Source organism: Geotrypetes seraphini, chromosome 2 (assembly GCF_902459505.1).
Source record: "Geotrypetes seraphini chromosome 2, aGeoSer1.1, whole genome shotgun sequence".
Lineage (NCBI taxonomy): Eukaryota > Metazoa > Chordata > Amphibia > Gymnophiona > Dermophiidae > Geotrypetes > Geotrypetes seraphini.
The window spans coordinates 426,427,073-426,442,594 of NC_047085.1; the positions used below are offsets into that span (position 1 = coordinate 426,427,073).

At 40.5% G+C, this 15,522-nt stretch overlaps 1 protein-coding gene across 3 annotated transcripts in view; it reads left to right on the forward strand.

Annotated features, from left to right (window-relative positions):
* Nucleotides 1-15,522, forward strand: part of ITGA8 (integrin subunit alpha 8) — a 473,328-nt gene that overhangs the window by 159,082 nt on the left and 298,724 nt on the right. For 2 of the 3 annotated variants that reach the window (XM_033931203.1, XM_033931201.1), the window contains exons 9-12: nt 4,941-4,984; nt 8,421-8,477; nt 14,377-14,429; nt 15,235-15,267. In XM_033931203.1, coding sequence (XP_033787094.1) covers nt 4,941-4,984; nt 8,421-8,477; nt 14,377-14,429; nt 15,235-15,267 — 187 coding nt within the window. The remainder of the gene's footprint in view (nt 1-4,940; nt 4,985-8,420; nt 8,478-14,376; nt 14,430-15,234; nt 15,268-15,522) is intronic. The other variant, XM_033931202.1, reaches the window with a different exon arrangement.

Here is a 15,522-nt window from a genome sequence, read left to right on the forward strand (position 1 = left end):
GTCGGGGAGTCGGCGGTCCTTCGGGGTGGGGGTGCGAGTGGTCCTGCCGAGGGGGGAGAAGAATCGGACGTCGAGGGGGGGCATCAGGCTTTCAGGATGGGGACAGGACTTCAAGGGGGGACAGGCAGATCTTCAAGGGGGACAGGCAGACCTTCAAGGGGGGACAGGACTTCAAGGGGGACAGGCACGGAGAGGCGGGGCAGTGCACCGAAAGTCAGGGCGGGTGAACGGTGAGTCGGGGCAACCAGAGGAGAGTCGGGGCAGTGCACCGAAAGTCAGGGTGAGTCGGGGCAACCAGATGAGAGTCGGGGAGGGCGAAAGGAGAGTCGGGGTGGCCAGAGGAGAGTCGGGGAGAGCGAAAGGAGAGTCGGGGTGGCCAGAGGAGAGTCGGGCAGCATGCGCGTTATATGCCTGAGCGCGGTATAGAAAAGTTTTTGTACATATCATCGTGATTTCTGCGCGCTATACCCCTGTGCGCGTTTTACAATGGTGCGCGTTATATCCGCGAAAATACGGTAATTACTTGCAGTTAAAAAGTACTGTGGAGGCTTCTACTCTTATTGAAAATCAAGGAGATAAAAAGGGGGAATTAGATTTGACAACCTTCCTAGAGAGTTCACTGGAGGTGGTAACTGAGAGAAGAACTCTACTAGTTACTTTAGCTTTGGAAAATGACCGTGATTATGTTTTGCATCTATATTTCCGTCATTTAAATGACCAGTTTTATGGGGCCAAAATTTGTTTATTTCCTGATATGGCTCAAAAGTCCCAGAAGCGGAAAAAGGAGTTCTTGGCATTAAGGCCAAGAGTCCTGACTTTGGGTGGAATATTTCAGCTAAAATTTCCTGTAAAATGTTTTATTACTTATCAAAATAAGAGTTATTTATTTTTTGAACCCAAACAGCTGTTGGAATTTATTGAATTGAGAGAAGAAAGAGCAATTGTGGCCGATAATATTTAGCTTGCAGTAGGTAACACAGAGTTATGCCGCTTCTTAGTATTTTGTATTGTAATTTTTCCTGTTGATCTCCTCTAATATTGTGGACTAAATATCCAACAATTGTTTTTTTCCTGATTTTATAATTTCATTATTATGTTATATTGACCTATTCAAGTTGTATGTATTTCGCTTGATTGAAATTTGAAAATTGCATAAAAATAAAAAAATAAAAAAGTATTGCAGTTGCATTTGTTATTGTCAATAATCTACAATCTTAGCACATACATGCTGGGCACTCCCCTGACCTGCCTATGTCAATCCCATGTCCAACCTTCCTTGAAGTTACTCACTATAGATTTTCTGCACTAAGTTTCTAGAGTTACTTGTTCACTCTTTCCAAAAGAATACTAGGACTAGGGAGCATGCCATGAAGCTACTAAGTAATAGAAAATCTGTTTTACTCTTTGGGATTTTGCCAGGTACTTGTGACCTGGGTTGGCCACTGTCCCAATATGGCAACTCTTATATTCTTAATAGCAACTAAGTCCAGTTACACATGTACTGTAACTGCAAAGTAGTGCCAATTAGTACTAATTAACTCTGATTATCAGCAATTATTGGTTGGTAATGCCACTTAGAGACTAATTTGCAAAATAATTTATGTATGTAGTGCTCTGAACTATAACCTGCATCCACAGTTTTGTGTGCTAACCGTAAAAATGTATGTGCAAGGTTATAAAATGAGGGGATAAGTGTCACAGTTGAATGTGGTCAAGAATGCTTACCCATAGGGGCCAATCCTAACTGTCTAGGGGAGAAAAGCCCAGTGTAGGAATTAGAGGTCCCTGCCATAGTTTAAGTTGACTTTTAAGCAATATAGGCCATCTGCAAGGAAGGCCTCAATGTACATTCAGGACACATGAAGGATTCCAGATATGCCTGTCACATTATGTAAAAAATGGAGTTCCTGTACAATAGCATCTGGCTGAGATTTATAAGTTCTCTGTCTTTAGAAAAGATACTTACTTTTTCAGATTACAGTCCTCTGGCATTTCTTATGCAACAGGAGGATTTTACTTTCTCATCTAAGGGAATTTACGAAATCCATTCTCATACTTTTTCTGTCAAACATTTCACAATATAATTGATTTTATGTTGTAGTGGTTTTTATCCAGTGAGAATCCCCCCCCCCCAAATAAAAGTCTGTCTTGTCTTGTATTGCATGGCATCATAAGAGTTCATTTTATGACTCTTTGACCTCCATATCTATGGGTCCTTAGTGAGAAAAGATTTCTCTGTGGAAAGGCAGTACTCTGCTCCTTAGATTAGCAGTGCTGGTTTTATAGGGCTCTGGAACAGGATCAGCTAGGGTTGGCAGGATATTGGCCCCTGGGACCACTCACTCCAACACTAACTTTCACTCACAATGGCCTCCCATACTGATGTGCCTACTTGATCTCTGCTTGTGATTTTGCTGTCAAATTTCCTCCCCTAATTTTGTGATAGGATATTATTATTGCTTCCTTTTATATTTACCTTGTTCTTTGCTTTCTCTTTTCTTTCTTTCTTGTTCTGTTATGTGGTTTAAGATTTTTTTCCTTGATCTAAGAGTGTTATGTTTGCTTTACATTTATTTGTATGTGATAGATGGAAATTTTAATTTTAATAAAAATAAGGTAAAAAAACAACATATCACACTGTCTTCTTTTTTTTTTTTTTTTTTACCAAGTCCATACTCACCTTCTGTTGAGCAGACATACTAAGTTGCAGAAGCTTTCATATTATCTCAAAAGAATTGAGTCAGTTTGACATTTATCTTAATTATTGTTATGTACTACCCCAACAACCTATGCTTACTAGCTTTAAAGCACACCATCTCCACCAAGGGTTCTGAGTACACTATCTTCTGTTATCTTCAGGCAGGAAAAATATCCCTTCCTAAAACTGGTGCTCTTCATCTCTGTGCAAAAGCAACATCTTGTAATCATGTCATTAGCTAATCTCTGCAGAGCAGCAACTTGGTCTGTGGTTAATTTTACAAAGTATTATTGTCTAGACCAAGGGTGCCCAAAAGGTCGATCTTGATTGACTGGTAGATCGCAAAGGCAATGCGAGTCGATCACATTGCCTTCGCGTTCTACTTGCTTCCCGACTCAGAAGCGCTGAGCCGAACAACTTTCCCCACCTGACGTCAATTCTGACGTCGGAGACGAAGTTCCAGGCCAGCCAATATTGAAGAACTAAGGCCAGTTATGGGCAGACTTGCACGGTCTAAATCTGTATATGGCCGTTTGGTTGAGGATGGGCTGGGGAGGGCTTCAATGGCTGGGATGGTGTAGATGGGCTAGAGTGAGCTTTGATGGAGACTTCAGTAGTTGGAACCTAAGCACAGTACTGGACAGAGCTTTGGATTCTTGCCCAGAAATAGCTAAGAAGAAGAAAATTTTTTTTAAATTGAATCAGGTTGGGCAGACTGGATGGTCTTTATCTGCCGTCATCTACTATGTTATTATGTTCAGAAATGACATCAGGGAGAGGAAATCTGGTCGGCCCGATGCTTCTGTGTGGGTAAGCAGGAAGAGCTTGGGGCGGTGGCGGTTTGGAGGCCTGTTCCCTGATGGCGGCAGCGGTGGCTTGGGAGCAGGCAGGGAGACAGAAAGAAGGGAGAGTAGGGAGACAGAAAGAAAGAATGGAAAGAGAAAGAAAGGGGGGACAGGAAGACAGAAAGAAAGGGGACATGAAGAGAGAAAGACAGACAGACAGAAAGAAAGGGGCAGGGAGACATAAAGAAAGGCAGAAAGAAAGAAAGGGGAGGAGGAGGGAGAGAGGAAGAAAAAATTGGCGAAGGGAATGAGGTCTGGAAGCATAAAGCAGGCTGAAAGAAGGGAAGAAATATTGGATGCACAGTCAGAAGAATAAAGTGCAACCAGAGACTCATGAAATCACCAGACAACAAAGGCAGGAAAAATGATTTTATTTTCAATTTAATGATCAAAATGTGTCAGTTTTGAGAATTTATATCTGCTATCTATATTTTGAAATATGGCCCCCTTTTACTAAACCGCAATAGCGGTTTTTAGCGCAGGGAGCCTATGAGCATTGAGAGCAGCGGAGGGCATTCAGCGCAGCTCCCTGCGCTAAAAAACGCTATTGTGGTTTAGTCAAAAGGGAGGGGGTATATTTGTCTAGTTTTGTATAGTTGTTACTGAGGTGACATTTCATAAAGTCATCTGCCTTGACCTTTTTGAAAACCCGCGGAATATAAATGATAATTAACATTTTCTCTGCGTACAGTGTGCTTTGTGTTTTTTAAAATTTTATTGTTGGTAGATCATTTTGACTTGGTCATTTTAAAAGTAGCTCGCAAGCCCAAAAAGTGTGGGCACCCCTGGTCTAGACTCAACATCTTCTCAGGACTTAGTTTTTGGAAAAATAGTCCTACACAACATGTTTGCTCTTTAACTCTGATCACTGTAATTATCTGATTACCATTTGTAAAGTTAGTGACGTGTAGGTTGAGATTCACCAGGAAGTGTGCCTGGATTGCTCTGCTTGTCTTTGGAGAAAGCATCGTTGCTTACCTGTAATGAAGGTACTCCTTAGAGAGCAGGGGAATGCATCACTTTCCCCACTTACATTACAGATTCTTTGTCTCTCTGCTTCATTTGGAAATAGACTTGGTTAGGAGGAATCACGATTACCGAGCTGGAATCATCCATGTATGTTTATACAAGTTTCACTTGTTTCTTCACTCATGGAGAACTCCAATACTGGGGAACAGTGGCATCAACAGGAAGTGTGGTTGCATTCCCATATGGAGAATCCCTGTTACAGTCAAGCAGCTATGCTTTCAGAGCCATTTGTTGTTAATTTCAGACTGAGGATCATTGACTTTATCTTTATTATTTCCCTTATTGCTAAGTTGTTTCTTGCCTAAGATGTACACGAATCATGAGATTTTCTCCTATTTATAAACTTTTTTTTTTTTTTAAATTTTCAGAGTTAGTTGCAGGTGTTCCTAGAGGAGCACAAAATTTTGGATATGTAAGTATTCCCAATTTTATGTGCTTTTTAAAAAGTTTTCATGTCACCATAACATAGGTTGTGTCAAATAATGGAAACTTCATCTGCAGTGCAACAGAGTGTTTCCTGCACAGTTAAAGCCTGCCAAGCTTACGAGCTGCAAATATTCAGCAGCACTTAACCAGGTGTTGCCGCTGAACTCTTCTGCTAACCAGCTAGTTTAGGGACAGTCCTGGGGCAGAGCATGGGCTTAGTTGGTTAGTGGCAATATTTGATCTGTTAACCAGCTAAAGGATATCTTACCTTGATGTGTCATGTTAACTGGGCGTCAGTCTCGATATCCACTAGTATACAGTTAAATTCTCAGATACTGAATGCTAGGCGCTACACATATTCCATCATTCAATATCCAGGGTTAGTTCATCCTGGATATGTGACTGTGAGCAACAAACAAGCAACATACAGGAGAAGGGCAATTCTATAACAGGGAGCATACAGGTGTGCCACTTACATGCAATAAATAAAATACAAATACATTTGGGGGTAAGTGTACATACCTCCAGATTCTATATATGGCAGCTAAAGTTGTGCAAACAAATTTGGCAACACAGCCAAATTGTACACAAAACTTAATTGTTTAATAAGCCAGTTGGTGCTAATAATTGCCATTGACAAGCAATTATTGGCACTAATTAGAATTTATGTTCACAACTTTCTAAGCTTATTCTATCCAATGCACAGAAATCAAAAGAGGACATGGCCATGGGAGGGTCATGGACATTCATAAAAATTACATGCACTGTTGTATGATGCACCCAATCTAGCATTTACACCAGGTCTAGTTGGTATAAATGATCTTGTCTAAACTTTAGTCTTGGGTCTGACCACATGTATTCTCTAAACCATGCCTAACTTTAGGCATGGCTTATGGAATAGCGTTAAACATGTTTTTTTTTCTGTGCTAATTTTTTTGGCGCCATATACAGGATTTACCTCATAACATGCATAAATGCTAACAGGACATCCAAATGCATAAGCCCAAATTTTATATCTGATGTCCTATTCAGGACCAGTAATTGGCAATTAACCCTTAATAACAGATGCTAATTGGCATTAATTAGAAGTTATGCACACATTTTGTGGGCACATTCTATAAAGTAGAGTGTGTCACTTCTAATACATGAATCTTAAAACAGGAGGAGTGACCAGGGGGGAGCATAGGCGGATCATGGGCATTCCTAAAAGCTCAGTGCATTGTTATAGAATACGCTCAATCCATGTACAACTTAGGCACAGGTATTTAGGCATGGTTTTCCTTGGCCTAAATGAGTACACCTAAATGTTATGCCACATATGGCTGTTAAGTGGGATTCTTTATATAGTGGGTGCTTTCTATAGAATCACACTAAGCGACATTCTGATCAATGCCAATTTTTTTTTAATGCTGGTGCGGGTCGGGGGGGGGGGAGAGTAGCCACAGCTACATTTCCACGTGCAGACGAATTTGCACATGATCAGCACATGAGCCCCTATCACCTTCGAAATAGGCGTTGGTAAGTGCTCATGTACTAACAGGAAAATTAGTACATTGGCCATTAATTAAAAAATAGAAAAAAGCAGCCTTTTTACCCATGCAGTAAAAATGACCCAAGTGAGCACGTGCTAAGGCCACTTTTTTACTGCAGTTTGGTAGAAGAGTCCCTGAATTATTCAGCAACTCCAGTACTAACAGCAGGGCTGTGCTATTATATTCCAATAATTTTTAGTACAAATAGGCATTACCGTTTTCATTGTTAAATTCTTTCCAGTGGTGTAATTTTATGCTTCTGTGCCTTTAAGAGCCTGATTCATTAAGGTCTTTACCAGACATCCAGAATAAAGGAAAATAAGCCTTAATGAATACTAAGTTTGTAAAATAAAGGGCAAATTCTATAAGAAGCGCCCAAAAGTTAGGCGCCAATATAGGCACCGTTCAGCACGATTCAAGTAAAATTGGGTGCTCTTTAGTGAATCGCGCTGAACGGCACCTATTTGAGCACCTATTTTGGAGGCGCCCAATAAATAGCCCAACTCTAGGCACAACTAAAAGTTAGGCGCCCATGCGAGCGCTTAAGCACGCTTAAGAGCAGCAATTCTGTAAAAAAACGCCTAACACAAAGCCACGCCCATGCCTATTTTTTTGAAGGCCGCCTAAATTTTTAGAGGCGCCTTGTTACAGAATCGCTTTTTCTTGATAGGCACCTGTTTCAGTTATTGCGGATTAAAAAGCTTAATTGAGCTTGTTATTCAGTTTAGATAGGCGCCTAGCAAGATGGGCGCCTCCATAATAGGTGCCTACCATTAGGCGCCGGTTACAGAATTTGGGCCTTAGTCACCAGATGTTTCTTGAAGGCCTTAAAAACACTCCTAAGATTCACCAGGTTAAGTTAATCAAATAAATGCCTAATTGTGAACATTATGAATTCCCTTGCATTTCAAATTATAGCTTATAACAGCCCCTTTTGGAGCATGCCCTATCATTGCTTTATCTCTGTTTAAAAGCAACACTTCTGTTTGAAGTACCCCTCTTGATACAAGTAACATTTTGAAAGCCTTTTTATAGATAAGTGAGTGCATCTAAAATCAACTGAGAGCTGATGATTGATTTTAAAAGATAGATTAAGTGACTTGTCCAGTGTCACAGGGAGAAGTGCGGGATTTCAACCCACAAGTTGGGGTGATTATGATCACTGAAATTAACTGCCAAAATCTTGGGAGGAGGGAGTGCAGAGGTATAAATCTGGAGTCACCTCGGGCAGGGCGCATTCCCTGTGTTTACTGCACAGGCTTTGCACTGGCCACACATTTAATTTTTGCTTTTAAAAGGGAAAAGGTGTGGCAGTTGAGCACTTCATAGGGTATAGAGGATAGTCCGTCACACTACCTCCTCCTTAAAGCAGTGCATGTAAAATTTCTGTTATTCATCAGAAGTATCAGGAAAGAACTGAAGGGAAAGCAAAGCTGTCACATGACCTTCATGTCATACTTCTATGATGTGAATTACAGATACCTGAACTGTGCAGAACAGTTCGCTGATGGGCACCAGCAATTAAATACATGTTAATTTTGTTGTAGTCTAATATATAAATTTTCAACATTTTATATAATAATTTATATTATAGTTCTTTTTACAGAACACATAAACATAGGCACAACAGGTATGAAAAGTAGAAATGTGCTTTATATATCATTTAAGAGTATCTCAAAGTCATCAATTAAAAGACAGGAGCATCAAGGATATTTTCTAGTAGCCTGTTCTATGATTTTCTCTGCTAGGAACAAAAATTGTCCAGCTATACTATATGAATTCAAGTATAACAAGTGGCATTACTGTGAATCCAACAATACAATCACTACCCAACTGTTCACTGCCTTTTCTTTCAACAGAATAATTGTATACTTCTGTTTTTGTCCTCAGGTTTCTATCATTAATTCTACGGATTTAACCTTTATTCAGAATTTTACTGGTGAACAGGTAAGGTTAAAAATGCATTAGTGGTTAAATATGTTGCTAGATCCACATTAAGATGAGGGATCCATAGCCTCTGTTGTCATTTAGCATAATTGTATAACAGGTCACCTAGTCTGGAAGACAAGCAGGCACCTAGTTTTAGCCTATTTTATAAAGTTACATAAGCACTAGGGATATACATTCATTTGAAACAACCTAGGAAATCCTATGTTGCTAGAGGCTAAGGTAGCAATTTGAAGACAAAATTGTGATGGACAGGAGCATGTAAGCATCACACCTGCCCTTTCTACTGCTAGACCACCAGGAATCAAGAGGGTAGACCTGGGGAGATCTTTGGGAGAGTCTGTTGCTGTTCCAAGGGATGGGAGGAAGGGGTGGGGGAATCATAAGGGTGGGTGTATTGCAGTTCCAGGAGGTAGGAGGGGAATCAATAGGGGAGTCTATTGTTGTTCTGCATGGTAGAAGGGAGGGAGGTAGGGATGATCAGAATACTTCAGGCCACTACCTGTAAGTTATGGAGGTGCTGGTTGTTATTCAGGGCAATAATTAAAGGGATACAGTCGTATAAATTAAATAAAAACTGGATTGAAAAATGTACTGTGGGTCAGTCTAGCAGCAAACCACATTCATCTAAAATAATATTGAAAAAGACACAAAATCATAAATACATAAAACGGAGAAAAACAGACCTCATCCATGGACAGCCGGGACTGCACTGTACCCTAAGCCATCCGTATTCAGTGCAGACACCTGCATAGCTAAGCAGGCATAATTAGGACTGCTTTATATGCGGTCTTGTATGCCCATTAGATTATGTGGACACCAGCATTGAATATTGCCAGCACTCGCATAACTGCCAGCAATTTTCTGACTCCCTATCCGTAATGCATCTATGTGGCCCTGTTCTCAAATGGATGGTTAGTACTGATAGTTAGCGGTATTGCTCGGTTAAATGCTGCTGAATATGGGTGGATAGCCAGCCCTGAGTGGGCAGAAGCTTCTCCCGCCTGCTTAAATTGCTTTCAATAGCAAAGCCTTCATGTTTTTTCATGTACGGCAGAGTATGTGTACTTCTGAAGAGCATGCACTCTTTCTTAATAGTGTACAAATGCATGAAGAGATACACATGCATGCACTATTGAGAAACAGTGCACACTCTTCTGAAAGAGTACATACTGTTTGCAAAGAGTGTGTGCTCTGTCTTAAAGAGCACACACTATTTAATGTCATTGCTCCTGTGACAACATAGCTTCCTTGTTATCAACAGCAGATGAAACTGTAAATTGTGGTATATGTCTGTCTACCAGCAGGTGGAGATAAAGGGCTAGAAGCTAAACTCTGTCATATAGTACAGTTAGCAGCTAAGCTATTCAGTATTCCTCTATCTCCAATAGGTGGTGAAGAGTTTCCCAGCAGTTCCTGGTCTGGTCTATAGTTTAGCTTCTGTTCTGTGTATCCTGGTTCAGTTAACATTGGGGGTGTTTACATTGTCAGAAGTGCCTAATTTAGGATAAACCTAGTAATGCCAGTCCCCCCCCCCCCCAACACACACACACTGCTTTTTTCTTCTTGCTCATAAAAAAAGTCACTAAAGAAGCCCGCGCTTAAGGAGGGAGAGTCACTGGCTTTCACCAGTATCTGTCAGGATATGATTTTCCAGAGAAACTAATGCCAAAATTTCTTTAGAGAAGTAAAGCTTCCTTCAGTAGCTGAACTGCAGTTTCATTTTTATTTTTAATTACTATGGTGGCTGAAGCACTTAAGCATGTCTTGGTGACTTCAATTGATCAATCTTCACAAAGGGATCCAAGTCTGAGCAGCTGGGGAACGTAGTGTCTCTACCATAATGCCTATGGTATTTGATCCAAAGTGGAATCTCTATGGCCTATCAACTGTAGCTCAGAACAGTTCATTGGACCCTGACAGCTTTCAATCAAAAGTTCCGCTCAGTCCATGTAGAATCCTATTGGATGATGTGATGGCAATAGCATACATAAACAAAGTTTGCCTACTATTTCAGTGGGAGGAGAAGCACATTCAATTGATTTTAGGAACTTACATTGCAGGAACATTAATGGCCAGATTCTGTAAATGGTGCCTAAATTGGCAGCCGCCTACAAAATGGTACTGGCCGTGTGTCAATCATGTTTAGGCACTGTTTAAAGAATCACAGCTAATGGCACCTGCCAAAAACTTAGTCATCTACAATGTAGGCCAGGGTCTTACTGGCCTACATTCAGATACCTAAGTTCTTTAGTGAATTACACCCAACTACACCTAAGTCTCTCTCTGCCCCCTAACCATGCCCACTTAGTCGTAAGCCATCCCGCTGTAGATGCGATTCCAGGGCCTATACTGTAAATGCTTCCTGGCACCTACTTTTTTTAAAACAAGTTTTTAATCAGTTTTAAACGATGTAGTCAATTACTTTGCCAAATAAAGCCAATTAAAATAATTAAGTTAAGCAGTAGAAGGACGAATATCACAGCCTAACTTACAGCACCTAAATGTCCCAGAAAATTATCTGAGCAGGAACTCACTGGACCAAGGAGAATGGGACCTATCCAATTAAATCTTTGCCCTAATCACAAAGAAATGGGGAACTCATCTGGATCTCATGGCATCCAGATGCAATGTGAAAATTCAGCACATAAAACTTGCTTCATATGTTTGGCATGGTCTCTCTATTTCTGCCCTGAATATGAATGTACAAGGGTCTTCTTTTTTTCTTCTCTTTAGACAGAGCTTCAGTGATACACTTGCCATATATGGTTGGTGCCTGTATCAGCATCTCTGAATATTCTTTCTGCTTGTTCACACTAATGCAATTGACTTTGTTGCTGATATTCCCATCTGGTGACTCCAAGCACCCAAACAGGAGATACTGCCTTACCATGGTAGAACCAAAACAAACAGAGAAGGTGACCTGTAGTTAAGACTCGTCATGTACGTGTTTCGTCCGTAAGGCCTTCCTCAGGAGTCTGAGCCTCAATACAGAGTTGTGTGTCATATGCTTTCTTTCTTGTAACATAGTAAATGACGGCAGATAAAGACCTGAACAGTCCATCCAGTCTGCCCATTAGTTATACCCATTAAAAATACATGATTAATTTAACTTGTCTCTTCTTTGATATTTCTGGGTCATAGATTGTAAAGTCCACCTGGTATTGTCCTTGGTTCCTAATTCTGAAGTTGCCGACCAAACTCTTTCCAGCCTATCAACCATCCTGTTTTCAGGATATCTACCATAAAGTTTGGCCAGTAATATCCTCATGTTCCAAGTTAGTGGTGTTCCCATTGATGTCCTCCCCAGCCCATTCTACACCAAATCATCACATATGGTACACAGACCATGCAAGTCTGTCCAGTACCGGCCTTAGCTCTTTAATTTACATTCTTCGTTTTCTAATTAGAGATCCTCTATGTTTATCCCATGCTTTTTTGAATTCCATCACTGTTTTCCGCTCCACCACTTCCCTCAGGAGGGCATTACAGGCATCTACCACCCTCTGGTGCTTGAGTCAAATAGTCAAATGGTGCTTGAACCAAATAGACAAACAAAACAAGCAAAACAAAGATGTGTCCGCTGGACTGAGCATTATATCGGTTTTTCCAATATTCTGAAGCGAGAGTCTTCTTGTGAGTATTTTTGTGGATAAAATAGGCATTGTTAATGCACAAGGTGTTTATACTGCAAAATAAAAGTAAATACTCTCAGTTTTCATTCATTTGTCTTGTTTCCTGTCAGTCAGTGCATTAATGTTACCATTGAGTAGTATGACATTATGATTAGGACTTTTGTTTATGGTGCCATTGAAAGAGTCTTTTACTGCTTCATCTGAATCTCTGGTAGGGGCATATAATTGGATAAGGATGGTTTTTGGCTTGTCTTCATCGAAACCTTCCTGTGATGGTTCATTTATTTACTGGCTTCCATCAATCCAGCGCCTTTTTACTTCTTTGTTCAGTCCAATGCCACCACCACAGATGTGCTGGTGGTCTTTTCCAGACAAGATGGTCTTCCCCTTTCTATACACTTTCCTGTTTCCTGTCAATCTCATTTTGCTTATGCCTAAGACATCTAGCCTGTAGTTGTCAAACTCTTTTAACATGTGTGCCAATCTTCCAGATGTACAGTGATCATACATCTGAGTTCCAATTTTTATATTAGTTTTGGCACTCATAATTGAGCTAGTTTTTCAGCAATTGAATTTCCTTTTGGCTTCCATTAGGCCCCATCACTCAAGGAAGTGAGCTGTCACTCTTGCACTGGTCATGCTGGATTTCTTTCGCTGTTTCTGTGGCAGCAATGAATTTTATAGGGTCAGTTTGCTAGGCTAACACCCAGCCCTCCTTTCTCATCTGGGTTTGGGAATGGCAGGAGCAGAACTGAGAGACATTGAAAAATGGACCTTCATTGGGTAACCAATGCAATCTGTGGCACAAATTTTGAATGAAATTGGATAAATAGTTCAAAGGTTATTGAGGGAGATAGACATGATTATAAGGTCAATTCCCCAGTAGGAAATCAGGCTGAAAATTGGCCCATTATGTTAGCATGTCCCAGCCTGCAGATGTGATTGAGCAAACAGCTTGACAGCATTCTTGCTAGTCCTGGGGTTGTAGAAAATGCATTTGTCCAGCATTCTGTCAGAGTGAGCTAGAAAAAAAGAAAAGAAATAAAATTATTATCAGCTTTGCAACCATGTTTTGTATACTGCATACCATCTGTAGGCAGCAATGTACAGAATACATAAGACAATGTCTGCTCCTAAGAGCTTACAATCCAGTAAATAAAGACGGACAAGACAAATAATGGACTTTGATTAAAAGTAGTGAAGCAATGATTGCCAAAAAACAAACAAACTAGATGAGATTAATTAAGGGAGGGAAAGGCAGTTAGGTTGGTAAAATACAGCATTTTACTGCAGTTCAATTCATAGCAGAAATCACTAACATGTGGTTTCTGAATATTGCAGGTTAGTAACTTGTGCAGTACATAAATATAAATATGGGTTCCTACAGCCAGGAACATTGCATATTCCCAGCCTAAGCAGCACAAGCTTCAGGTTAGTTGCTTTTTAATGGATAGTTGGTGGAATAAATTAATCCCAAAACCACCAGTCACCAAATTCCCAGCCCCCCAATGGTATCAAATTATTCATCCCCATCTTCCTTCCCTCTAACATCAAATAACCAATCCCCTTGATCCCCCTCCTTGAAACCCCCCCATCCCTAAGCATCTACTGGAGGGTTACCTGGGTGGCTAGTACCTGAGCAGGAGCAATTTCTAGTCGCTTCTACGCCATGAAGCTGCTGGCTTCAAAATGATGCCCCCTTAACACCATTATTTGACACCTTGATCCCTTACTGCTAGGTGTTGTGAAGCACCATTTTCAGAGAAGCCAAGTTACCCATTTCCAGTCTGGAGATTTGGGGATACTCTTAGTTTTGAACTTACTTCCCAAAGCAGTGTGAGATTTGTGGTGCCTGATCCTGCCATTGAAATCAGTGTTTCAAGTCCAAGAATGCACCAGCATGATATGGTCAGAAATCCAGGACAGTTCCAAAATTTGCAGCCTAGACCTGCATCTGAGTAACTGGGCAGCCAATGGAGCACGGGTGAGTGAGGATCATTCCTGGCCAGACACTAGCCATTAGTGGAGCTTCTGTTTAATGTGGCCCAGGAGTATCATGCAGCAGCTTTGCATGGCTCGCAAGCAGCCTTATTCTTTAACCACAGGATTCATAAACCTGTGGGGCTGAAATACTTTTACCACACCTTGATAATGTTCCTCCTTAGTGAACTATTCTAAACCTAGCACCAAAACCCTCAGTGAGCCAGATCTCTAATCAGGAATCTCCAATTTCTTAATACCTGATGATTTGGATTGCTTTGCAGATGGCATCCTATTTCGGATATACTGTGGCAGTATCAGATGTCAACAACAATGGGTAGGTTAATAACTATATTTTTATATACTTGGATTCCTTCACATTCAGATAAGTTATTGTTTTTGTTTACATGTATTATTTGTTAATATTTTATTTTAAATAGTGCATGATTACGAGGGGCCGCTGAAAAGTTCTCGGCCCAAGAACAGAATGATATGGAACCATGAAACTTATGAGTTATTTCACACTTTTCTTGACATTTTCATTTCAAGTATTTCTATCTGTAGAACCATATGGACTTAATAGGGCTTTAGACTGGAGAGCTTTCCCTTCACATATGTGGTCAGCAGTTGGGAGGCAGAACTAAAGACAGGTTTCAACAGTGATTAAAGCTTTTGTAGTCAGGGGAGTTTTCTTCTGGCTCCTCCCTCTTTCTAGAAGAGGCCAGAATATCCAGCTGGTTAGATGTAATTCTATCTACTGCTAAGGTCAAATAAGAGGTGAAATTCTATTGGTATAGGTAGCTGCACTGTGAATCTCAGCTAGATTACCAGCTGTCCTACACACCATTTAATTTTGCTATCAGAAGATGCCCACAACACCACACCAAACTCCAATTGAGTTACCAGATATTGCTTAATGCATGCTCCTTCCACTTCTTTCCTGCCCTGATACTGTAGTGGTAAAACATGAATACAGTATGCCCATCTGCTCACTGTTGAAGGAAATTTTGCTATGAATTGGGCAGCTCTGATGACAGTGAGAGAGATGATTATTAGAGATCATCTTTTTTAATCTATTTCTATTAAAGAAAAAAACCCAGCATCCTGAATTAAAAAAAAAAAATGCTGTTTTTTTTACACAGCGATGGTAGACGTTTCTACTGTGGACCTGCGAGGTAAATGCTAACGCAGCTTTGTAAAAGGAGCCCAAAATGTGGTTGGCATTTTCAACAACAGGAAGCTTAAAAATTTACCTCACTTTTAATGTTCTGCCCCCATGTTATGTGGGCATTTGCTCAGTTTCTTGTATAAGAACAAGTTTAAGTGTTTATGTTAAGATGTATGAGTAAAGTGTGCTCTTTGGACTTAAATCCGCAGAGGGAAACTGAGCACAAGACTGTACAGTAAAGCTGTAGCTATATAGTGAGATT